The sequence below is a fragment of the Amblyomma mixtum genome, chromosome 4 (assembly GCF_055824585.1).
Source record: "Amblyomma mixtum isolate Tamu chromosome 4, ASM5582458v1, whole genome shotgun sequence".
Lineage (NCBI taxonomy): Eukaryota > Metazoa > Arthropoda > Arachnida > Ixodida > Ixodidae > Amblyomma > Amblyomma mixtum.
The window spans coordinates 137,728,833-137,756,258 of NC_143015.1; the positions used below are offsets into that span (position 1 = coordinate 137,728,833).

Sequence of the window (27,426 nt, forward strand, 5' to 3'; positions counted from 1 at the left end):
ATACAGGAGAAAAGAAGAAAGCAAAAGCTCCGCAAAGCACCGGCTATTGTTCATGCTACGGGTTGCCATAAATATGTGGAACGCATTGGGCAGAGGGGAGGGGGGGGGATCAATCGCGTAGACTGCAGAACCCCTTGAACTGTCGCTTCCCGAGCAAAAGGGCGTAGGAGGTCAGACCAGGAAAGGAGGACAGAAGTAGGGAGGAGAAAATAGCCAGCTGTGTGATTTTATTGTCATATTACCACCACATCCTAAAAAAGCCACTGAAGCCGAACAAATGTAGTTAGCTACTTACAAATTGCATCCATAGATTGTGATAACGCTAGTTCTGGTGAGACATCAATTACGCTTTCAAAGAGCTATCTTTTTTTAAAATTTTTCTGTCCACAACAACGGCGAACAAACCTTACTTAGTAACGCTTATAACCATTTGACATAAAATGGTAGTCGTTGCCAGTCGACAAGGAAAGCACAGGAGGTAAGTGCACTTATCTCTTTCTCTTCTGCGACAATGTCCGCGGCTCAGCAAGCCATACCCGGTACGACCAGTCTAGAAATCGTCAATGAGGCAAGCGATTAAGACCACACTCACCGAAACAAAGACGGTTGAAAAACGTCCTGGTAGAGGCAAATGTGTCCACTTCAAGCTACGAGGCGTTTCGCGATTCACGCTTTCCTTGCTCGGTTAAGGCTAATTACCAGAGGCTCGAGACTGTCGCCGGTATTCTTCTTCGTCGACGCTCTGGCTCAACGATTTTCCTCGCGGCACGAGATGTGAGAAGAAAAAAGATATTTTTATTAAAACCACGTTTAGTGCCTCACGGCATAAAACGGTACATAGTGATGGATGACGAGGATGCTTCCCTTTCAGGCTTCATGTAGACCCCCTCTCAAAAGTATATGACCCAAGGGGTTTGCTTGAGAAGCCTAGTTGCATGCCTCGTTATGTATCCTCGGTGGCCGTAACCTCTCAAAATAGAAATGGAATCGCGTCCTGAATCTTGCCAAGCTTTGGATTTATACACATGGAAGGGAGCCCTGCTAAAAATCTTAGAAGCAAACTCCTTGGGCTCTTTACTTTTGACGGTGGCTGTACATAGCTGTATTCATTTCCGTTTCGCACATTTTTCTTCGGGTGTGCTACAACTACTAATGAATTCTCTGTTTCAAAAAAAGTACCGACCATCGTATTGCAAGCGAGGAACTTTTTCATGTTTGCTAGCGAACGGAGCGCACTATTTTTCTGGACAAAGCAGAGTCAGTTTGGCAGCATGTCCCTCACCTAGATCATTTCTTGTTGACTGCCGCCGCTTCTCCTCTTTAAGGATGCGCCTGCTGGAATTACATTCACTACAGCTCGGTCTAAGTCTGTCAGCTGGGGCTGTTCTATCTCTCGTTGCTTCCTTCATTGAGCACAGCAACATGAATGTGCTGTCCGCCATTCGAAGTTTCCTTTTAGACAATAACCGGCTGCCATCCTAACATCTTTCTGAATGCTTTCTTCTGGCTACCGATGTTCAAATTTTATCAGCAAACGAAATTTTCTAAACACTGCACGTTCTGTCCCAATCCCATTTTAAGTTACCAATCTCACAGTGTTCGATTTGCTCTTAATTCAATGCACGAAATCTGCATTCCTCCTTTTCTTTTGAAAAAAATTTTGAACACCTGTCAGTCGCCGCCTGTTTATTAGCCGATCCACTGTAGTGAGTACGCGCCTTTATCTTCTTGTGGACCACAACTTTTACAGGTTGATTTGATATCAGTACTCCTATTTTTGTGTCTCATCCAACCTTATTCTTTTCTCATTATTGGCCATGGTATCAAATGTCACAAATTACGTTAACGCAGAATCTTTTAACACCGATTGGTGTTGATCGCAGTTCTTAGCAGTTGGTTGATGACACGCCGGCAACAGTGGAATTCCATTTTGACCAAATCATTCCATCTCATGCGAAACACATGCCCGCCAACATTTTAAACTGTCTTCTTTTTGACCACGTAGAAAAATACCCCCCCCCCCCCCCCCCCCACCCCATGCGGTGCTTTCTACCGATGCCTCCGTCAGCTGCCAAAAAGCTGCAGTTGGCATCTTTTTGCCGCATTTGGAATGGAGCTATTCTCTCCGCATCCAAGATTATATTCCTAAAACATGCGTCACATGTTATCATCCTCGCTGAATGTTTTTCAGTTTTAGTCTCTCTTGAAACTTCACAAAGAGATTTTTTGAGCCATTTCCAGCGATTTTTTGTCGCATCCACTTTAAAGGATGTTTGTTTTTTCTGGGTTCCTGGCCATGCAGATATTCATTCAAGTGAGGTGGCTGATTACTTAGCAAGGTCAGCTCTTGACGGGTCAGTGACATATCCCGTCCCGAATTTCAGTCTGCTGGCGATTTGCACGTTTTAGCGGTTCCAACACATATCAGCCAGGTTACGCGATCCCTTACTAAATACCACTTACTTTTAGAACTTAGCACATAAATGGAACATCCGTTCTTGTAAAACCAGGCTTTATGAGGTATCAATGACGCGGTTGCGGTGCAGGATTCCCAAATTAAATTTATATTTATACAGATATGGGTTGCCACCGAGAAGACTATATGTGACTCATGCGGGAAAGTTTTATCCGTGGACCATTTTCTCCTGTATTTTCCAAAGTTCGCACATCAGAGAAAGATTTACCTAGAGGTCCCTCTCTCCATTTTAGGGCTCCCGATAACTCTTCCAGTATTGTTATATCATTCGGTGCGAGCGCCAAAAGATTTGCATTGGGTTCAATTTGTGGGTTTCTTCATGATTACAAATTCCAACTTGTAGGTTTATTTGGTAACTCTTTTAAAATTCTTCCAGCTCTTCTTTGGTTCACGAAACTGCGGTTTGTTATTTTACTTCAAATATTCTTTCGTCTTCCATCGATACATTTTACAAAATTCACGCTTAGCGCTAATATTTGATCGTAACCCAATATGAAAATTTTCTTCTTTAAGCCACTACACTTAGGCCAATCCCCCCATGTGCGTATGTGTCATGTTTTAAGAGGAAGAAGGAGAAGAAGCACCGCCACTCCAACCTGAAAGGCTATCAACAACAACAACACTCGAACAGGAGACAACAACAACACCGCTGCTCGGAGTGGACACCTTCAGCTCTGTGGGGACACTCCTGTGAAGTCGTTAAATCAGTGAGTGACGTTCTCATTGGACTCTTTGATGCTTCGCCGCCTCGGTGAGTGAGTGGTTATGGTGCTCGGCTGATGATCTGAAAGACGCGGGTTCCATCCCTCCAGCGGTGGTCGCATTTTGATGAAGGCGAAATTCCAGAGGCTCGTGTACTGTGCGATGTCAGTGCACGCTAAAAAACCCGAGTTGGTCGGAATTTCGGGGCCCTCCACTACGGCTTCTCTCATAGCTTGAGTCCCTTTGGGACGTTAAACCCCATAAAACTAAACCAAACCAGTCTTCGATCTTTCCTCGGCTTGTACACGTTCACAAGGAGCGTTTATGAGAACTAAGATTTTCTCTGATTAATTTGTACCCGTGGTTTCAAAGTATCAACTTTGCTCAAAATTTCAAAAAGGGACAATTGGTTTTGAGCAAAGGAGATGACGCAGTAACTGCCTCACATATCTCGGTGCACACCCCAACTGCGCCTTAAGGGAAAGGATAAAGAAGGGAGTGAAAGATGGAAGGAAGAAAAAGGTGCCGTAGTGGAAGGCTCCAGATAAATAATTTCGATCACCTGGGGATCTTTAACGTGCACTGAAATCGCACAGCACACGGGTGCCTTTTGCGTTTCGCGTCCGTCGAAAGGCGGCCGCCGCACTAGGGTTCGAACCCGGGCACTCAGGCTCAGTGGTCGAGCGCCTTAACCACTGAGCCATCGCGGCATTATCTAATTTCGGGTTCATTACAAGGCTTTATGTGAGGTTACCAAACGTCCTGTCTAAATAAAAAACTAGGAGGTGTATGACGCCAGCGTTATAAGAAAGAAAAAAGAAGGCAGGGTGAAGACAAAGACAACTGCCGACAAACAGATCCTCTCAGTTACGCGCGTAACGTTCCAGAGCGTAAGCACTCTGCATGTTTTTTTTTATTATTATTTTCCAGATTTGTATTCAGCGTCATGTACAGCAATCCCTACTTCAACTCGGCGGGAGTACCTCGGCCATATGGTTCTGACCCGGCCGCGAACATTTCTGGGCCCGCACCTCCCCAGTCACCATCTGCGTTGGCGTCACTACCGTCCAGGCTGCATGGGACCGGACCAGGCAGCACGACTAACCTGCTGATCGTAACGGAAGGTAGGCATCGGCGAGTACTGCTATGACACGTGGTATCATTTAAGCCTCTACCTAGTCCGTTAAAACTGAAATGTAGAACAGTTTCTTTTGCTTCTGTACTGTCTGTTCCACATGTCACTTGGAGTTACCGTTTTTTTCTAACGCGTGATGATTCCAAAAACATCTGGGCATCGTCATGCAGGGATACAGATTCGAAAAAATTTTTATCAACCTAACGCAGTAAATGGGTATGAGGGCAATGTATTCATGCGCTAGAGGTATCTGAGGTCTGCGTAGGTCGGTAGTAGCACCCTGGTCGACGACGTCCAGCGAACGCATTGCCGTTATCACGAGTAGACGTGCCCGTCTCTTGTGAGCTTCCTTGGGTGCCCGTTTGGCTTCTTCGGGATTTTTTAACAACTAAGGCACTGTATGAGCTGGTCATGAAGTAAGGTCTGCAACTTATTAGAGCGTTCAGTTTGGCGAGTTGGCATAAATTCATACCGGAAACGTCTTATGTCTTTCTTCTGGTCCTGTGTCTTTTCTGCGCTGTTTTTCCAATAAGGCCCTTAAGACATGCGTACGAAAAACAGAAGTGACGCTCTGATGAAACAATGACATATTTAGCGTGTTCACTGTCTCTAAGACCACTATTTTTAATGCATCTTACAGTTTAAATCGTTTCTCTTCTGTGAATACAGCTTGCAATATTCTGGGGGTTCTACAAAGAACATAGATGCATTTGGCCGAGTTCCAAGCCCAACTTTCTGTATGTGATCACATGGAGTCCAGGATATCTCACTTGCTTCCTGACGCTAACAACTGGATTACTGCCAACTTTTGAAGCGCAGGCAAATCCTGTTAAGCCTTCTTTTTTCTTTATTCCAGAGGACAAAACGCAATCGTAAGTAACATAGCGTGCAGCCTTACTGCAGCCATAGTGTGCAGCCATACTGGCGCAAATCTTCACGAGAAATGAGCTCCCATTATGCTACACAATGTCAGATATCGAGCGGCATTGTATAGCACTAGTGTCGTGATATTCAGATTAGTTACCTGCATTACGAGGAAGGCGCAGACTGTATTAGCCGCATTTATACAGCCTGCATGCTGACATTCTTATTTTCGCCCCATATGGAGTGCAAAAGCTTCAGGGAAGTAGGGCTGCTGACAAGAAAAATAAGGAAACTTTCGTTGACCTTGTTAAATTTATTGTTTATTTCTCCAGCGCCACCAAACTTGACTGAGTTTACAGTGGACTGGAACAGCAATTAAGGCGCGGTTTGCTATCCTCGAGTTAGAGCGCAGAACACAGACACGAGTGCTGTTCAGTCTTAGTGCTCGGTGTGTCTTCATCTCGCATCCTCATGTGCGCTCTGCGCTGTTAACTGCGCTGTTAAGCATTGGACCGCCCGGAGTCATGTGTGACGTACCGTGCAGGGCTGCGATGGAATTAAATGATGCGGGAGCTTGGTGGCCTAATGAGATGAGGAATCGGGGAGGGGTCCCTATGCTAACGGCACTTATCAGATGGGGGGGCGAAGCAGAGTGGACAGCTATAATGGTAGACAGTCTGATGAGATGAGACTGTAATTTCAGGTTGCCATTAAGTCGCGGAATACTAATACACGAAATACATGTAGCAGATATGTTCATATATGAGCAGTAAATGCACGGCTACATGCGAGGAAAGTATATGCATGTAAGACATCTACAGTCAGTCACAAAAGTCTTCAGGACCCTTGAGCCGCAACCGAATCTGGTAATTCTGCTATTTGTTGAAGGCTAAGACTACATTGTGTAATAGTTCGGACTCGCCTGCTTTATCATATGGTAGTGAATGAAGGTGATCACTGATATAAATTACACGTATGCACCTAGATCTCTTTTCGCGTGCACTGGACACTTGTATCAAGTGATGGCAAACATTTCTCCTTTCTTTCCACTTTATCGAGGGTGGGCAACGCTACGAAGCTCATGGTGATGCTGTGCGCCGTGCTGTTCTTCCTGATCAGTGCCTCGGCCATCACGGTAGTTTTGCTGGGAAGCAGTAAGTATCCACAACGTTCAAAGTCCTCACTTTCATTTCTCATTGTAAACGAAGCGAATACTGTCATGTGCGTGTCACTATAATATCACTTTTAGAATAAATTTGACTCTCAAAAAGAAGAGACGGAATATATTACGTACCTACATACGCTGAGTTGATGGAAAGAAAGGAGGGGTTTTTAGGAGAGGAGGTGGCAGTAAGCTGCATTTAGGCTGCATTTACTCGTCTCATGTTTTCCTATAGGAAATCAAAATGAAAGCTGAATTCGCGGAATATGAGTCTGGAGGATCTAGCAGCTTTTTCATTTCGTTTCTTGAGAGCTGCAAAGACAACGGCCTACCTGCGTTCTGGTCTCTTAAGCTGCAACTTTGTTTATTAATTGCTTGAAAAAGCAGCCCTCAAACAGGAAATGGGCACAGAAATTTGTCAGCCACGTGTGTTAGAAAATATTATTTGTGATGATAGTTGGTCAGCTACACAAAGAAGATATCAGTGAAGGCGGATGAAGTCGCAATGGAGCCGCTCACAACCGGAACAAAAATGTCTTGTCTGTGCTGAAATCTTTCTGGCTTCAGTATTTCCTTTTGGTTTTATATTTTTCATGCGACAGAGCCTCTTTACCGCAATTCCTTCGATACAGCAACATCCTGTTGCTTAACAATTCCGGTGGTCTCTTAAGCGGGAAAAACAAAGCTTTGGTTCACGTAGTGCACGCATCCCCTTTTAAGCTTGCACAGCTACATTCACGGCCTAGAGCTCCTGTCATAGCGCCACGGCTTACCCTAAGACCGCATTTATCATCCGCCCCTTCTGCACAAGGCCATTCTACAAATCCTTCTCAGTACAGCACTTGGCAGGAAGGCCACCAGCCACAGTGGCAAGCACCTGGACCATGCGTTCAGACCACGTGTTTTACGGCTTCATCGTGGCGTATCTTAACGCAGTTTGATATCTCTCATCAGGTTATTTCTTGATCTTTTTGCGCATTCTTTTTTTTTTCTATTGCTTTCGGTTTTGAGGCGTAGTTTCTCACAAACTTCTTCAAGGTCCTTAAAACGGTTTAGTAAAAGTTTTTAAGCTGCCTACTAAACGTCACGTTCTCATCTGCACATTAAACTCTTCAGCAATGTGTATTTCAGGTGTTCTGGAAAAAAGTGCAATAGAGAGGCATTATTTTGATGGAGCGGAGAAAGCTGCCGAGGGCCATTTGGTTTGTGTCTGACAAGGTGGCAGGCTTATGTAGCGTACTGGTGTAAAGGGGACAATCTAACATACGGGGTGTACTGAAACTAGAACATTCCCACTCTTGGTCAGTTCTGTACATTCTGACTACGCCATCTGCAGGGAAAAGGCATATCCTATACCTCTGCAATTAACCTTGTCCTTTGCCAGTTGCGGCCACCCTATCCCCGCAGAGTTCTTAATCTAATCCGCCCACCTAACCTTCTGCCGCCCCCTGCTAATCAAAAGGTACAGCTGCCCGAAAAGCAACACAAAGTAAGGGTCCGTTGAAATATTGCGCTCCGTCGTCCGGGTCGCTGATAAGGGGAACATCCTCAAGCAGCACAGGGAATCGAACAAATATTAGAAATGTATTTGAAAAGGCCACTCCTACAAAGGACCGCAATGAAACCATCCATTTACAGTATTGGGATAGCTCTGGTCAGGTGGCTGGGCAGCGTGCGTCCCTCGATGTATGGATTCCCAATTGCTGATATGCAAAGAGCAGAGCGATGCAAGTTCTCCGTTCATCGCGTGCTCTGTTTTCCTTTAGGAGCTCATGTACATTTTGACATACATCTTGCAAAATTTTAGCGCGAAAAACACGGACAGAAAGAGTAGACGACACGAGCGCTGACTAACAACTGGAAGTTTATTCGAAAACACTTATAAATATGAAAGGATGAAGGTTTCTTCGAACCTTGTATTGCACTGCGGTGGGTGCAAGGAAATCGAGACCTGCATGTGCTCGCCGGACCTTGACAACACTACGATTGTGTACAAGCATGACAACGTGTTGTGCACGGAAATTTATGAGGCATACAGTATTGCCAAGGCTCAAAACACGTGTGTAGCCAAACCGTCTATTGCTATACGGGAGAAAGAGGTAGCATATCTGGACAAGTGTTTTGCGCCTTGATAGCAGGGACTGGCGGTGATTGTTGGGTTTAGTTTGCTTCTTTTGTTTTTGACCAACGATTTTATCGCACCTTCATCCTTTGTATTTCTACGTGTTTTCGAAAAACTTCCAGTTGTTAGTCAGAGCTCGTCTCGTCTCTTCTTGCTGCCTGTGTTTTTCGCGCTAAAATTTTGCAAGATACATTTTTACCTTGTGCGATGGCGTAAACACTTGTTTTACCAGTGCCGCATCTGCGAATGCGTGCGTAGCTTTCCTCGACCCGGTCACCGATCTCAACGACCAGAGCGACGAGAGCGAACCCCATCCTCCCGCCCCTGCTCCCCCCATGGTTGTGGAGGTGCCGGTCTTGGTCGCCGACCCGCCGGCGAACGAGCTAACGCCGGCGATCGAGTTAACGACAATGATCGAGATGACAGCCACGATCGAGCCGGAGACGACGGTCGAGTCGACGACAACGTTCGAGTTGACATCGACCACCGAGTTGGAGACGACGTCACAATCGACGACAACGTACGAGTTTACGCCGACCACCGAAATGGAAACGACGCTCGAACCGATTACAACGTACGAGTTGACGCCAACCACCGGATTGGAAACGACGCTCGAACCGATCACAACGTTTGATTCGACGCCGAGAACCGAGGCGGAGACGACGGTCGAGTTGACGACGACGACCCCCTCAATTCCAAAAGGTCAGTACCACCCTTAGCGAAAACTAATACATTTGGAATATACGGTATGCTATTGAAATTGTATTTTAAACGTATTTTGTACTCAGGAATGCACTAAAAATGTGTAGAAAATGCGCTCCTGAAATTTCATACTTGGTATTCGAAATATATTCTTAAGATATGCCGAAAATACCTCACTTAAAGCATACTTCGAGCGCTTTTCAAATACGTGAAAAAATACGTATGCACTTTTAGTATCTTGTCAGTATATTAAAAGTGTACTTTGGTAAATAAGAAATGAATTCATCCGAAGTATAATTCAGTTCTAACAAACGGGCAGTCCTTTTAATCGTATTTGCAGCACACTTCTAGCTGCCGTTGAACAGGCGAGGACTCGAAATCGCGTTTCGGGAAATGGCAGTTGCATGTTGTCAATGTATTTGAAGTGTACTCCGTAAATACGCGATTAATTCGTCCAACGAATGCCTAAATTCTAGCAAATTGGCCGTCCGCATTAGTATATTTGCAGCGCACTTAAAGCTGCCGTTGAACAATCTAATGCTCTAAATCGAGTTTCGGGAAATCGAATTTTGGTGTTGGCAATGTATTTAAAGTGTACTTTCTTAAATACGCCATTAATCCGTCTAAAGTATACTTAAATTCTAACAAATGGGCAGTCCGCGTAAACATATTTGCATTACACTTCAAGCTACCGTGGAAGAGGCTCGAAATGGCTTTTCAGGGAACAGTGAACACTCTCTCTTTCCTGTCGTCCTTTCGTTTATGGTAACTTCTAGCAGGAAGGTAATCACCACTTATTTACACTATGTGCGGAGAACATGATAGCATTATACCGGCAAAGGCACCTTGCTTACTTCCGGGCCCGAATATGCCAGCGAAAAGGACCCCGACTGGCAAGGCCGACCGGCTCCCTTAGGCACCCGTGTATCTGCTGGTTGACAGTTCGACTCCTGACCTATGCCTGACGCAAGTTTCAACTAGCAGTTCGGTTCTAAATTGTCCCCAGATTCGAACGCGACCAGTGGGGCACTTCTGCGATAATTTGAGGGCCCACAGTCATTGCGCAAAAAACGCCTCACCGGGCAAGATAGTGCGTCGCTCTCGGAGGGTATATATAAGGCAAGCCAAGTATGGACGAAAACAACAACGCGGTTGTTGCGACGCGCGTCTTTTATTTTCTTTTCTTTTTCTTTTCTTTTCTTTCTTTACTGTTATCTTTGAACTCTCCTTTATCTGCACGTGGCAGCGGTGGTGGCTCGGTGGTGGTGGCGAAAACTTTTAATTGCTGAAATAGAGTTTGGGAGCCACAGAGTGGCCCCGCTACATGGTCGGCGTCCCTAGTCCGGGACACCGCATGACAATTCCCCGTCCTTTGCCCCGACCAGAGCCCTTTGGGACTCAAGCGAGGAGCAATTGAGGAGGACAGTCTCCTATGCCTCTCTGGAAGGGGTAGGGGAAGGGGGAAGGTGGGGATTTTGAGTACATGCCCACACCATGTGGAAGATATCACAGGTCTCCCCACAGTGCGGGCATCGCCCATCCGTGTTAGGATCGCAATGCTTTAAGATTGCAGGACAGAGTAGAGTACCGGTCCGCAGGCGCCTTAAAGTTCGCTCCTCCGTCTTACTCAGCCCCTTTACAGGGGCCGGGAAAAGGCGGTGGTTGTCGCTATAATGCGTTATTATTTCCCTGCATAGCAGCAGCGGCTGGTTAGTCTCCGAGCCAGAAGAGCTGGGATGAGGAGCCCGGTGAATAAGCGCTAGGGCAGCCGCTTCAGCGGCCTCATTACCTCGTAAGCCCTGATGGCCAGGAGCCCAAATGATTCTTTTCGGTGTTGGATCAGTGGCAGTCCGTTTTAGAATGCAAGCAGCTAAGGGGGAGATCTCCCCTGCCAAGTAATGATCACATGCTTTTCGGGAGTCCGTAGTGATGATTCTCGAATTGGCGTGGGCGGCAGCAAGCGCTATCGCTACTTCCTCGGCTCGCATTGAATTCGGGGCTCGAAAAGAGAGTCCATCAACGTGCATTTCCTGGTGAACGACAGCGGCCGTGTAAAATCCCGGGGGCGATGGCCCTGCTACGTCTACATAATGTACACCGGGTCGGGAGCCGTGTTGTCTCTCAAGAGCCCGAGCCCGCGCTTGCCGTCTGTTTTCGTGCATGTCGGTGTCCATGTTACGGGGGAGCGGGGAGACCCAGAGCATGTGGTGGCTCGGCTCGAGCCAGTCGGCAGGCACGTGCACTTTCCTTTTCATTCTTCTCTCAGTCGCAACAACACACAACAACACGCTTATCGGAGAACTGCTTGCTTGCTTCGTCACTTTCGTTATGATTTGCTGTGTACAACTACCCGTGTACAATTTGTTCTGCAGTAGAAGCATTAATCCGTCTCATTCTGCGAAGCCGACCACTAGACCTTTTATAAGCCGAAGTGAATATATTTTGATGTATTAAATGTATATTTTAGTCTATTTCTAAGTAATCTAATGTATATAATGTATATTTTTCGTATATTTTAATGCATTATAAATATACTAAGCTGGCAAAAATGTACTTTGCACGTATTTTTAAGAACGTTCAAAATACTATTCCTAGTATACTTAGAAATCATTCGTATTGCAGTTTAAGCATAGAGACAAACAAATGCGAAATAAATATGAAATTAATACAATACATTTGAAATGCATTCCTACCACATGCTCTATTTTGCTAATGGTTCCTCTTTATACCGCGCCATACAGCACGTCCTTACTGGACGCAATGGCATGTCCTTGATGTACATGGGTGTCTGCGTACATCACCAAAAGGAATTTTCTGCACACGTCTACAGTGCAGGGACCCGAGACCTTGCTTTGCACCTACGGCGACAGGACGAGCACGGACGCGGTGATGGCCGAAAACGGCCTCTGCGATTACGCCTTCTTCGACTCCATGTACGTGGACGAGAACAACACACTCGTCGACCACACGCAGTTCGGAGATGACCTGAAGACCTTCTTGCGGGCTGCCGAGAGATATACCAAGACTGCACTCGGATTGGCGTTCGCTTTCCAGTGAGTATGCTTCCCTGGCTCTTGGGTGGTATAAAAAATCACGAGTGTTCACATTAAATTAACTATTCTCAATGAAAACGAAATACGACCGGCAGGTGGTTTGATAATGCAAGAACCAAACCGCTACATTTCCTGGAATAATCCGCTTACAGCAGGGACCAACTTTCCAGGATCTGTGGCGCCGATGGCGTCTACGTAACATGACGTTTCAAATAGACCAAAATTTAACGTTACCATCCCACCTGGATGGCGTCATAATGAATTACTCAGTGGTTATTTCGATTTAATGGTAATAATGGCATTTATTGCTAATCACAAATCCATTCAGAGAAAAATGTGCTTATCTACGGAAGATTCACAGAGGCTTCTGAGGCATGGTAGTTCTATTAATGCAAAATAGATACAAAAACAACATTTATTCGTACTCAAGAAAATGAATGCGGCGAAACGCGTCCATATAAATTGATGTCCCTGCCTCTTATCCTCAAAACGACAATTTTATGTTGCATTATTGATTTGAACTTTAGTAAGAATTGGAAGAGTGCTTTTTTAAGTTTACTCGACGTGACCATTTGTGGCGTGTCACCCACGCTTGCGAAGGTGAGGGGGGCTTCTTCGTGGACTGGGAGGTGAATAGGGAGAGAGATTGGGCGACGTATTGTTTTTCTCACGCGGTAATGCTCGAGCCCCACTCGTTGTGCGCAGGCAAATGGCACGGACCTCCACAGATCTGCGGCAGACACAGCCCAGTCCTCTGGAAGAGTTCTGGCGCGTAAGAGTCTTCCACGTCGGAGTTCTGGACACGCCCGAAAACGCGTATGGCCAGCAGATGCAAGAGGCCATCTTCCTGCTCAAAGTGAGGCTTGTTTTCCAATCATTCTGCCCTAAGGACAGCTGCGAAAAAAAAAATACGCAACAACACGCGCACGAGCCCGGGTGAAACTGCTGCTGAAATGTATCTGTACGGACCGCGCTTGCAGTAACTGGGAGAGGATTGCCCTATCTCTTCATCTCCTCTTCCTCTTTCTACAGCTCGGCCAGATAGTTAGAAAACTGTACAGGCAACGCGAGCGCTTTCACGCTTTTTAAACGTCACGGGCTTTGACTCGCGCTTGTGATGTTGGCAAGTGTGCCTCGTCTTTTTTCATCTGCCTCCTCCCATCATCATCATCATCCCCCATCATGACCCTCTTTTTTCTCCTTTTACCGTTCCCCAGTGCAGAGTAGCACTCCAGATGTTCATTTTTCCGGCCAACCTCGCTGCATTTCCCATCAATAAACCCTTTCTCTCTTCGCCGCCGCGGTGGCCAGTGGCTATGGTGCTCGGCTGCTGGCCCGAAAGACGCGGGTTCGATCCCGGCCGCGGCGGCTGAATTTCTTTGGAGGAGAAATTCGAGGCCCGTGTACTGTGCGATGTCAGTGCACGTTAAAGAACCCCAGGTGGTCGAAATTTCCGGAGCCCTACACTACGGCGTCTCTCATAGCCTTAGTCGCTTTGGGACGTTAAACCCCATAAACCAACCAACCTTTCTCTCTTCTTTTCCTCCTTCATTTTTGTTTTTGTTCCAAACTCACCTATATAACTTGAAAAAACCAATTGTTCTACTGCTCACAGAATTTTAGGGTAGACGCTGCGATTAAAGGTAATTTCGTTTTACAATAAATTTCAACCCATATCCAACCAAAAACCTTACTTGAAACACAAAGTTTCGTAGCCGGCTCGGCAGGGGTGACTGGGGGCAGTAGCTATCGTCTTTAAATATGCATGTAGGGGAGCAGGAGATCAAAAGAATGAAAACTGTGATGCGAAAGGCGTGGGGGAGGAGGTAGGTGGAGGGGTGTTAAGGCTGTGAGCCACGTTGTCGGACTTAAGGGAGGCGGTCAATGGCGACTTTTCTTCTTTGAGCTGCAGAGCCAAGTGCACACGGATTTTGACAGGAACTTTGACAGGCTATGTACACAATCGTGTTCAAAGCCTACTGGCAGCTTTTGCTGAATATGGCCTGTAGCAAGCAGTGATTTCTTTGTTGCAGCAGAATTCCGCATCCTTCGTGTAGTAAATGAGGTGTTTCTAATGCCTCGTAGCTAATAGAGAAAATAGCACTTTCAGAAACATCACTGGGGTACACATCGTCGGCCAGTTTTTGCAATTATACATGGGCAACACTACCGTTCATTTTTCTCTGGAAGTTTCAATGGTATTGTGCACATCATAAGTAGAAATCAATTACACGATCCTCCCGGTGCTCACTTGGTAAGTCGTGGCACTTAAATGTTCCTATTCTAATCAATTAGGACACTTCGCACGAAATTTTGCCCACCCGCGAAAAAAAAATCAACCGCTGCTGTTTCTTCCTGCAAAACAAAAAAAAATTCTTTCTTAAGGCCTTAAAATATTATTTAGGCGGAAAAATGTTTCTTTTCAACGAAAAAAAAAAGATGCCCAGGCTTAGCTTGGTTAAGCCAAGAATGCGTTGCATATTGTGCGGTCTTTTTGCGCGAGGTGTTGCTTGGCGGCACTCGATTTTCTCAGCAGCTTTTCCTTCGTGACGTCACGCGCTGGCGCAGCGCCCCTAGCGGGAAGAGCGGGAGTCAGGTGGTGGCTGCGGCCGCGCGCGACCGCGCGAGTTGGGGCCCAGCTTTTCCTCCGGCTTTCGTGACGTCACGTCACGTGGTTTGGTGGCTGCCCGGCCGCGCCCAACGGCTGAACTGAGTGATTGCAATATGCAACGCATAAAAATGGCGTTTAACCTGGTGAACTGGAAAAGTAAGAGTAAGAAGTAGTGAACTAAGAGCAAGAAAACAGCCTGGATTATAATGCACTAAGCGCAGCGAAGAGAATAAAGGTGCGAAATTTATCAGCAAATGCTAACCCCCAATTGACTGCTTTTCTGAGCCGAGCAGCGGGGTGTCCCTAGTATTCCTAAAGTTCAAACCTCCGATGGCATGGGGACTACGGGTCCTCTGAATTCCGAAATGTTCGGAACTCTGACGATGCAGAACAAGCCGCAAGGTGTAGCCGAAAAACAAATCTTTTGTGACAAAGGCTGTGCCAAAGAGCATAACGCAATGCGATACAATATGTCAGTCCAGTTTTCGGGCGGACTGCCTGTAAGCGTTTTTCTCCGCTTACAGATGTTTCACGATCTTGCCTCGGCGCGGGGTCACCCGACGCTGACAGTGCTTGCCTTGCCGACTCCAGAGATGGACTGGGGCGTCTTCCTCGCTGACCAGGGCAGGTCAGTCCCTTGGGCTATCTCTATAGAAGAGGCATCGTCGGATATGGTGTTATTGCCCAAACAGAAAACGTACAGTCATCAGGACAGGAGAGGAACAGGACGACGATTCGGGACCCGCTCTTGTCGCATGTTCATGTGAGCGCTGGCTGGATCATCCAAATTAATGATGTCCAATGTAACGGGTCCTCTTATATAAGGGGACTTAATTGGCCGGCACTGTGTATATTGGCCCGATGTGGAGGCATAAGTGACTGACTGAAATAAAGTAGCTAAACTTCCCACGTATCGTACAAACAGGGCAGCAGTTAGGCTGTGGAGATTACAGCCCACGCACTTAGTAGACCCCAGCAAGACCGTGCAGTTCCGTATACCCCATCGAAACGCAGGAAAGCTGGGGCGTAGTGGTTTGTGAGTTCAACGCCACAAGGCTGCGCATAGAATATGGACAATGCCCTATTAGGGAGTTCTGAATAAAGAGTTTTTCAGAGATTTCTTAGGCCGAATACACTACCAAGTGACAACACTGGCATTCAAGAGGTGTCCCTGCGAAATCTTGAATAGACATACGGATATCCCCAAGAATCGCGAGAAACTCCAGCAGTAATCCTTCACATATCCTTCTGACAGGACGTTCTGTATCCAAGGGAGGCCCGCAGGAAGCCCCTGAGGATTGTCACAGGCCTTAATGAGGACATATTGGTTATTGGTCGAATAACGGTAAATATCCCTGCAGGTATTATGGGCCCCAGAGAAAAAAACTTGCTCTGCCAACGTGACAAATAGTCGCAAAGCTCGAATTACACTTTATCCGATTCAGACGTGAAGACAGAAATAACTCCAGGTGATTACAGTGGTGCAGTTGCCTCACCTAGTGCTCACATTTTTAAGAATGAAATCTGCATATCATCAGGCGCTGTCACATCGAACATTTCTAACAACAAGCATACGCCAAACAGACATCAGGCTACAGAACCGCTACAAATTATAGGTCATTTAGCACAAACATATTTAGCATACACCAACAAAACACAGAACTTCCACGAGCTGACGTACTCCGAATCTATGACCCTCCTTTTGCAGCCAGCGGCTCAAGCATGTTTAGCAATGTTAGTTCATTCAGTTATGAATCCCTTGTGACACAATCAAGAAATGGGAATAAGCGACAACATTACAGATATCTTCTATTAGAAAAAAAAAACAAGAGACCACGTTACGCAAAGATAATGAGACATGATTGAAGGAAATGTTCATAATACCACCCGAACGGGATATCCATCGAATAATATGACAGGACATCTCTACAAGAAACATTATGCATATCAAGTTAGTGTCAGTAACATCACCCGAACGGATAACGTGTCAAGACATATAAAACAAGGACCTGCTACAGATATCTCTCGCAAGTACGCAAAGTGTTAGGATATATGGCTATGATTCGCCTATCCCTGTGACATGGTGGCATCACTGAGTAACTGTAGTAACTGCGACCGTGCAGAAGTAGCGGCGCAACCATGGAAACGGTCGGAACAGCAAAGCATTGCCGCAATGGGCGTACTTGCCCTAAGGCACTGCTAAGAGTCCCTAATCTCAACAGCCTGGGATTCATCTAATGCGCGCCGACATCGCGAAAGCATTTTCGTATTTCGACCAAATTGAAATGTTGTGAGATTCAATTTCACGTTCTTGAAGTCAGCAGCCTAGCGCCAGAGCTACTGAAACACCGCGGAAAGGGAACATAAAAAGTAACAGAAAAGTGTGACTATCAAATACAGCGGGAGCGAGCAGAACGAGTCCAGCAAGTACAACATGACGACACGAAAAGCACAAAGAGCCTTCGGGCCACAGTTTCATACGGGCAAGGCAGCCTTTTTTTTCAGTTTTCACTTCGTACGTAGTAACTCACAACGCAGAAATGGGCTTCACGTGAACAGGTCCTTTTCAAGCGGTTTGCTTGATACCGCCGGCACAAGATCTGTCCTTATTTTGTTTGCGTTGGGAAAATGCTGCATAGGTCCACAAGTTCTCGAAACGCACACTGGTGACTCAAGCATAAACATCGTCTCTCAGTCCACTCTGCTGTACAGCTAAGGCTACCACACTACTGTACAAGTGAAGCTGGCTGGACGGACGAAAGATATGACTTATGCGCTTTCCTTCTGCTGCTCGGTGAGGTGGCGGGAAGCAACTTCACGTGTCATACACGAAACAAGCTCATTCCCGGTTTGTGCGAAATCACCAGTAAGACTTTATGAAGGTGTGAAACTGTCCGGGCATTTCTGCGTGCGAGCGGTTCCCGAATACCGCTTTCGTGACGTTCACCGAAACTTAAACTGGGGCCCGAACATTGCTTGGGTTTAAGGATTCTAACGCTGGTTTCCAGGTTTATCGTTTAATTTTTATACCTATGCTTGTCGGGATCATACCACACAGAAACCCGGCACGCAGAAATCTGGGTCCATGACGCCCCTTTAAGGCCCCTGTATGCTGTAGTTTGAAGATGGCTTGGTGAAACGCGTGGAGGTTGTCTGTGGCCGCATTAAAAAAACATTTCCTTGAATTAATAGCCTGTGTTGCAAATATGCAGGAAGGTCGGATACTATCCGGACATGTACGTGGGTCATGGCCACTACAGATTCGGCGACAACACCGTCAACCCCTGCGCCGTGATGCCTCCTACCCGCTACTCGAAGTTCGAACTGCCGGACGAGTTTAGACAGGACTACCGATTCGACCTGGTGAGTCAGAACGCATGCTATTCATCGCGGCGTACCGCTGCGTAGGACGGCGAGAAGAACACGGGAGGTGGTGATCGCTTCGTGCTTCTCGGACGATGGAATCATCACTCTTCCCGAACTGCAGCAGCAACAGAACGTTCGAACGGACCTCTGATGCACACCGCTGCGAAATTCAGGAATTCAAATGCAAAAAAATGCGAAGCTCAAAATTTTGGCATATTTATTAGCGAAGAAAATTCTGTCGCGTATAAAGAATCAGTGTGCAGTAATGGCCATGCAAAGTAAAGCAAACGCGATTGAATATAAACTTAAAGTTTTATGAAAAGACCACAAAATAATTTAGCAAACAAAAAGCACACGAGCACTATACAGGGTGTTTCACCTAAGACTTTCTGCAATTTTTAAAAATAAGCTATTTGAATTAGATGCGCGCTTTTTCTGGCATAGCATTGTCAGTGGTGTAGTACATCATAATGCAGCTACGACGTACTAATTAGCAGGCTTGTTAACCAATATTTAATAGTTAACTTTTAAACTATTACCGTTGGGCTCCTTAATTATTGAGAGGCATGCAGCCTACCGCAAGTAATGTCCATATCCGTTTTTAGAATTTCGAGAACGCGATTATCCTCGGCGCTGTGGCCCAACAAATTTCGCCTACATCGCGCCAAAATACATGCGGTTTGAGAAGCTTGCAGGCAAAGCAACCTCTCCAGTGCACGTAACTCGTCGAAATAGCCAAAATTTGTTGGGCCACAGCGCCGAGGATAATCGCGTTCTCGAAATTCTAAAAACGGATATGGATATTACTTACGGTGGGCTACATGCCTCTCAATAATTAAGGAGCCCAACGGTAATAGTTTAAAAGTTAACTATTAAATATTGGTTAACAAGCCTGCTAGTTAGCACGTCTTGGCTTCATTATGATGTACTACACCACTGACAATGCTATGCCAGAAAAAGCGCGCATCTAATTCAAATAGCTTACTTTTAAAAATTGCAGAAAGTCTTAGGTGAAACACCCTGTATATATTGAAAAGATTTAAAGCACTATTGTCGCAGTTCCTTATCTGAAAGCTGCCGTGCAATTTTCAATGTTCAGAGCAATGCACTCTTAAATTTGGCATCAATTCCCCGCAGGAGTCTCCAGTGTCCATTATTCGCGAGTTGCAAGCCAGAAACGGCTCAAGCCAAGCGTTTGTGTCGGTCACCATGAAGGGCCGCTGGACGTCGCCGAGTGAGGGACAGCGGTTCGGGTTCTACTCCAGGTGCGACACCAACCCGAGTGCGGTGTCATTCGGCAGTAACGCTGAGGTGAGCGATCGCGTAAGCTGCTAGAGTTTGGGAAATCACCACAGCGCATATCGGTCCAGCATTTCACCACGATACAATTAGAGACCGACAGTAATTATATTATGGCGAAAGCCTGTAATGCCTCATACTGCCGTTAGCAGCCGTGTCGGCAGATGTGTCCGCGTTTCGGCGTCACTACTTAAAAAAAACTGTCTCGATGCTGAGAATCGAACCAGGGCCTTTGGCATTTGAAGTCATTAACTACTCATTTGGCATTTGAACTAGTCATTAACCACTCATTACTAGTTAGTCATGATTGGTTAATGACTAACTAGTGATGACTAACCAGCGATGACTGGTTAGTCATTAGTTAGTCATTAGTTACTCATGACTAGCTAGTCATGATTCGTTAGTTATGACTGGTTAGTCATTAACCAGACATGACTAGTCATGACTGGTTAGTCATTAAGCAGTCATGACTAGTTAGTCATTAACCAGTCTTCAGTAGTTATGACTGGTTAGTCATGACTGATTTGTCATGGCTGGTTAGTCATGGCTAGCTAGTCATTAACCAGACATGACTAGTTCGTAATTTACCAATCATGACTAGTTAGTCACCAATTAATTAGTCACTAGCTAGTCATTAACCAGTCATCAATTAACTAGTCATGACTAGTTAGTCATAAACCAAACATGACTTGTTAGTCAATAACCAATCATGAGTAGTGAGTCATGGGTCATGACTAATTACATACGCGTCTTGGTGTCCACACCAATGCACTCTCCAGCTGTCATTGGGATCTGACGGGATTATACAAATAGAGACAATATGAAAGAAAGTAACTAAGACCGTGGTAATACGGACCGATCGAGCACCTGCCGTTGTTCTAAAAGCTGGGGGCACAAGGCTCTACTCAATCGGGACGATGTCTCCCTCCAGGAACTCACGGAGCTCTTTAATAACCACTGGCAAGCTGGGACGCTCCCATCAGCCTGGACCCATGCCAGCATGCGATTTATACCCAAACCGGGCAAAGCCCTCACTCTTCAAAATTTGCGCCCCATCTCCTTAACGAGCTGTGTCGGCAAGCTCTTCGAGCATGTCATTCTCAATCGCCTGCAACCATTCCTAGAAACAACAGGCTTTCTCTCAAACGTTCAATTCGGCTTCCGCCCAAACATCTCGGCGCAAGACGTACTTCTCGCGCTTAAAGAGTCCCTCTTTTGCACTAAGCGTCGTACAGCCTCTACGCGAGCCATACTGGCCCTGGATATCTATAAGGCTTTCGACACAATAAGCCATGACCATATTCTCACGACATTAGCCACCACGGGGTGTGGCACCCGCATATGGCAATATATTCGGGCCTTCCTTCAGGGGCGCACGGCAGACCTCCACCTTGGGGATATTGCCTCCCAGCCGTTCCCCCTGCCTAACCGGGGAACCCCACAAGGGGCGGTTCTATCACCTTTACTCTTTAACATTGCCCTAGGGCCACTGGCAAAGGCCCTTGCTGCTGTCCCAGGGCTCCACACAGCCATATACGCAGATGATATAACCCTCTGGACAACGGGAGGATCCCTTGGAACAGCCCAGGATATCCTGCAATCTGCCATAGACATCACCACCACTCATTTAGCAAACACAGGCCTCCGTTGCTCTCCAAATAAATCGGAACTCCTGCAGCTGAAACCCCTCCCCAGGGACCCCCCGATTGAACAGCACATGTACGGGAATCCAGTGCCCATTGTGCCTCAGGTGAAGATTCTCGGCCTTCTAATTAACAACACACTCGATGCAACCGCCACCCTTCAGCTCTTGCAGAGACAGACCAAACAGGTCGCTGCACTTATCAGGCGGGTGGCAGCACGCAATCATGGGTTGTCTGAACGCGAGACTCTCAATATGACAAATGCACTAATCATTAGCCGCATTACATACCACCTTCCATACCACATACTCACTCAGCGGCAAAGACAACAGGCAGACATCCTAATACGCACGGCTGTCACCTCCGCCCTACGTCTTCCACGGACGGTTAGCACGAAACTTCTCCTGGCCACTGGTACCCGCAATACAGTGATCGAATTAATAGAGGCTCAATGCACCAACCAATTAGTCCGCCTGAGTCGCACGGAAACAGGACAATGCCTACTGCGACAGCTACGTCTCAATCCACCAATTCCCACCACAACAAGTCCTACACCTTACATGATTTCTCTGTGCACTCAGGATCACATATATCAGAAGCCCCTACCGCGCAATATGAGCGCTAGTCTCCATCACGGTAGGCGCCAGGCACGAGCCAGCTATTACACCAAAACATACAGCAACCGCTCCGATATCCTTTATGTCGACGCGGCACAAAATTCTAAACCAGGATATTTCACGGCAGTCGCAGCCTATGAAGACGGCACAGTGGGGGCCGCCGCCACTATTCGAACTAATTCGCCTGCAGAGGCGGAAGGAGCCGCCATCGCACTTGCTCTGGCCCATTCCATCATTGACAAAAACATAACCGAAATTTGCACAGATTCACAGGCCGCGTACCGCCACTACCTAAAGGGCGTGGCGACTCCGGCAACACACCGTATTCTTACCACGGCCACCTCTCTCGACCGAACGGTTACTCTGTCGTGGGTCCCTGGGCATGCCTCGATCCCCGGTAATGAGCGCGTTCATGCGCTGGCCCGAGAACTCTCCTCCCGGACCCCGGAGGATCAGGCACCCAACCCTGCGCAAGAAGCCCCTTCGGTCCTCTCTACATATCACCAAATTACCACATTTTACAAATTCAGCCGCATGACACTGCCACCACCCCACAGTACCTTGTCGCCCTTATCCAGCGCCACATGGCGGCAATTACAGACAGGCTGCTTTATTTCACCCCACCGCCTCTCATGCTTTCATCCCACCTTTCCTCCTGATTGTAACGCCTGTGGCGTGCCCAAATCCACACTTTTCCATTACCTTTGGGAATGTCCTTCCCCAAAGGCAGTATCCCCCATCCCCAATCCCACTCATTCTTCCTGGGAGGCTGCTTTACGGACCGCTCAGTCCGCCGGCCAGAAATGGCTAGTGGATCGGGCTTTACGTGAAGCACTAGCCCGTGGACTCCTGGACCAGTAGGGGACCACCCTGGAAGATTTTTTTTTGTGTGTGTAATAAAGTTGTTTCCATCCATCCACCCTCTCACAAGAGCGTTGATTTGTGCCTGAAATATTCATTTAGCAGAGCAAGAATGTGAAGAGGAGTTAATCCAATTTTAAAATTTGACTGCACAGCGAACAACTATCGGGGCGAGAAACTGCCACGTCACTTTCTAAAGCACAAAAGGACGACAGGGCGTGTCTCTAATGTCCATCGCGCCCATGCCGGCGGATCCACTGAAAACCTTGACGAATTTGGTGTGGTTTGCGCAACGCTGTACGTCGCAGAATTGACCAGTATTGCTTAAACAGTTTCGTTTCTTTAGTAATGTGCGTGGAAATATACACTGAGTGCCCCAACTAAAACAACGAAAGATTTAGAAGACCGTTTTATGCCGATGAAAACAAATGCCAGGGCCAGATTAACCTTCAAGCCTCCCCCGCGGCTCACACAATCACCTGACCTGGCGCCACTGCAGTACCCACTATTACCCCCCAATTCTGCCATGGCTAATTAGTCGTCAACAGGGTGGCTCGCAATTCCCAGATGTAGGGCAACCACTTTCCACAAAACCTCTGGTTTTACCAAGGCGTCGCCCAGTTCTGTTAATGCTACTGCTGAACAGTCGCAGGTGAGGTTAGCAAGCGCACCAGTTGGACACTTATCTCATGGCAGCCTGATTAATTTGTGTCTGTTTTGAGAATTTGTTTCTTTTGGGTCCGGCGTGTTGCCGTCCCGACTAGTACTCCTCTATATTCTATTCGAGCCTAAATGCTGCACCCACTGTCTCATAGCGAAGGTGGCCTCATTGGCGACACTGGCACACGCCGCGCAGGCTTGTTTCCCACGTTTCCCAAGCGTAATAATCACATTCTCTGCAGTTTTGTGAACCCTTCAGTAGGAGCGGAGATTTTTCATCTGCGGAACACTTTGTCAAGACTAACTCAGGGTCATGCTTCGCAATAATGTTCGTGACTGGATAGATTGCTGGCGCAAGACTGCTTCCTTCCCGAAGGAAGGAAAGTGTTCTTGGCCTGAACGTGGCGCAATGGAATGTGCTAAATTGCTGTGACGGCAACAATGCCTTCTTATTTGTGTTTGGCGCACCTCGGTTGATTGCGCGCCACAACTACCAAAAAAATTGGCAGTGGCTTAGCTCGGCTATGCCAGGATATACGTAAAAAAAGCATTCCGGTGTCGATTCCAGGACTCCTTCTGCTTAGCACAGTTGTCGCCTTCCATACTGCCGCCTCAACTGTGCTTGCGGCGAATGCGAGGTCTCCTTTTCAATCCTCCGACATGTTAGCATGCGACACAGCTGGCGAAGCGAGAGGAGGCGAGCCCAACGACGGGGCAAACGGTGTGACGTCATATCAAACAGCGCCGGCGGCTCCGCGGCGAGGCGCGCGGTGTGACGTCATGCCAGATGGCGCGGAGAGCGCGCGGCGTCAGCGGCGTCCGCCAGCTGCGGCGGTTGCTAGGCAACAGCTTAAGGTCGGTCTCTGTGCCTGCTCGGAGCACCGCCATAGCGAAATCACAAGTTCGCGGCCAATGTAGCTTTCGCTATAATAATTGACTGACTACCGTTCTAGCAAAGCATCCAACTGAGTTGTAATCATGCATCTCGCAGGTGTGCACAGACAGCGAGTACTCCCCTCAGATATCGTACCACGTTGACTACGGCGCCGTGCTGACGTATCATGCCACGAAGCGCCGCGCGTTCGCCTTCGACAACGAGGACGGACTGGCTGCTAAGGTATCCGAGGGCTCCCGTTATGCGAAAGCACTTGAATGTGGGGCTTTTATAGGCAGCCATTCACCGAAATCAGTCACTGAACTAAAATAATAAGTCACTCACATACGTCCAGCGAAGTTTCGTGGGCAGGCCTTGCGCGGAAACGGCTGACAGCTTACAGCCGAGTGTAGAGGAACCATTCATGCAGTAGCACACAATTAACACGGATTTAAATCGCCTTTGGGGTCTTTTTTTTTGACGATATTGACTACTCTGTAATGAAGAGGGCTTTGCCAGTTAGGTTCTTAGTCGGCGAACGTTGCTTGCCAGGAGAAAGCAGCGCTAACCGAGCCTTCCTTCTAGCGAGGCGTGGAAACGAACCAATGTGGTGCAGTTTTCATGCCAGCTTTTTTGACAAGAGCCATTCTATCGTTTTACTTCTCTCGTGGCGGTCTTGCAACGTTACCTTCACGTTATTAGTCCCAAAAAGCACGGGTTACTGTTCCGTGAAGTCGCACGTCCTCATATAGCATTTAAAGAGATTAAAAGATTTGTCGACCCACTATTAATAAATTATACTCTCGGCTTCATTTATCCTGAATCTGTGGATCAAAGCGTTCAGGAGCGCTGAGTGTGGCAAGGTTGCGCTAAACATGACTGCCTAGATTTAATAAAGAATACTTTTGTCGAAGCAATGATTTAGTTATCATTACATTTCTACATTCCTGTCATCAATTTTTTCCTCTCCCTGATTTGTAAATCACAACATTACTTTTTGCCAAATGCCGTCATACAGCACGAACGGCAGAAAAGCCCTGCGCGCCCCGTGCTGACCTCAGTAAAAACACGCTTGAACAATCCCAGCCTCAGATGCGTTTCATGGAAAGGTGGAATCAGCTGCCCAATCGAACAAAGCATGCCGTCAATCAATTTTTATTCTAGAAGAACATTGCACAGCGTCATCATCTGCTGCTCTTTGTTACCCGGGTATTGATTGTGTACAGTCGCGAGCAAAAAATATTAGCACAGATCACTGGCGATCAGAATTCGTATATCTCACCACGCGGCGCTGCGGTACGCAGACCTGTCTAACGGGCCGTTTCCATGTTTTGCGCCCTAGGGGGGGGGGGGGGGGGGGGGGGGGGGGACGGCAGGAAGTAAGCTTTATCAAGCGTGCACAGCCAGAGCGTTGAAGGGCCGACACTACGTGACTGTGCATGCGGCATTTATTTTGGCTCGGTTATCAAGCAAAGATGGCTTCTTTTTATTACTGTTTTTTTTTGTCCGCGATGGTTTGTCAAAAGGAGCTCGCGGGAACAATATAGTTGATAGCGCTTCTTTTAGCCAGTAATTCTGCTGGTCCGTGGCAGTCCACTGAACCCCCCTAATGTTGTACAATGGGAACGGGCCGCCACTCTCGTTATCAGCCTCTTTGCCACCCGCAGCGCCACGCGTTGTCATTCCGGCGCTCTGGTGTTCCGTCATGTGTGCTAATCTTTTTTACCCGCGACTGTACAGTGTTGAAGCACATGTCTTTGGTGTATTGTGTTTTTCAAGTTCCTGCTTCCCACTGCTTTGTTTAGCAGTGTCTGTTATAACATGACGCCCTTGACATCTCGCAGTCGTCGACCGTATATAATCACGTGATCAATAGCAAGACCACAAGAAGCATCTCAGCCATTGAATAAGCCACGTGATCCATAACCCCCTCACTCAAGTACATTTCGTGTAAAAGTGCGATGCTTGGTGGTGTCTACTGCGGGATTGCTGTGGTTTGGGTGTAGGTTTACGAGGGTTTAACGTCCCAAAGCGACTCAGGCTATGAGGAACGCCGTAGTAAAGTGATCCGGCAATTTCTACCACCTGGACTTTTTTGACGCGCACTAACATCGCAGAGTACGCAAGCCTCTATAGAATTTCGCCACCATCGAAATTCGACCGCCTCGGCTCGGATAAACACGCGTCATACAGGTCAGCAGCCGAACACGGTTTCTGCAACTTGAGCCAGCATGGCCTTCGCATAAAGTGCCCTCCGGGCTCCCTGCTCGGAACGTGCACCTCTTAGGAGGTCACATTACAGTTCGTTTCACATTGCCTGAACGCCGCTCTAACATCTTAATTAACGACTTTGCGAAAATTATTAAGAATAGGTATTTTTTGCAGTTTATTCGCCGCCGCGGTGGCTCAGTGGTTATGGTGCTCAGCTGCTGACCCGAAAGAAGCTGGTTCGATCCCGGCCATGGTGGTCAAATTTCGATGGAGGCGAAATTCTACAGGCCCGTGTATTGTGCGATGTCAATGCCCGTGAAAGAACCACAAATGGTCGAAATTTCCGAAGCCCATCACTACGACGCCTCTCATAGCCTGAGGTGCTCTGGGACGTTAAACCCCATAAACCAAATCAAACCAGTTTATTCGCAGCTCTTGCAGTTTTATAGAACATCGGTAAATTTCAGCAAAAACCTCCTTTTGTTTCCTGGCTCCCAGCTGTGCAAGTTGAAAGGCAAGGCGTTGGACTTGAACTTCAGCATCGCCGTCTACGATGTCGACTTCGACGACTACGCGAACGAGTGTTCGTACCTAAACCCGTTCGGCTCGCACAGTCGGCTGAAGGCGCTAAGGAAGATTGTCGACTACTACAAGAGCCTGGCTAGTGACCGCTTCGACGAGTCGTCGTGCATAAGCGCCCTTCAGTGAGGGAGTTGCGGTGCCTTATTCCCTCTAGCGCTTGTAAAACGCTCACGTGCCTTTAGCATAATAAAGATCGAACGACGGCAGATAGTACTGACATGGGCGCGTTCGTGTCATCCTCACCTATATCGGCAAGTCTTCGTTGACGTCATGTTTACCAACACTTGTGTCCTACAGGCACTCGAAAGACGTGCGATCAGAAATGAATGCTAATAAATTCAAGGGGGCACTTTGTTGACCTAAAGTGCGGTGAGGCGAAAGCCTTTAGAGAGGTGTTGCTGCTTGTGTCACTGATGTGTGGTTAAGATGATGATTAAGTACACAATTGTTTGTGAATCTTAAACGCTGGAGACACTGGAGGGCGTT

General features: G+C 47.2%; 1 protein-coding gene across 1 annotated transcript; it reads left to right on the forward strand.

Moving 5' to 3' along the window:
- The first annotated feature begins 4,124 nt into the window (after positions 1-4,124).
- LOC149348404 (uncharacterized) lies at positions 4,125-27,066 on the forward strand. The gene is made up of 12 exons (XM_089541750.1): positions 4,125-4,302; positions 5,170-5,185; positions 6,237-6,331; positions 8,720-8,835; positions 9,133-9,163; positions 11,994-12,216; positions 12,922-13,072; positions 15,352-15,459; positions 18,044-18,190; positions 19,331-19,504; positions 24,265-24,390; positions 26,857-27,066. The coding sequence occupies exons 1-12, from the start codon at positions 4,125-4,127 to the stop codon at positions 27,064-27,066; spliced, it is 1,575 nt and encodes a 524-aa protein (XP_089397876.1).
- Positions 27,067-27,426: the final 360 nt, after the last annotated feature.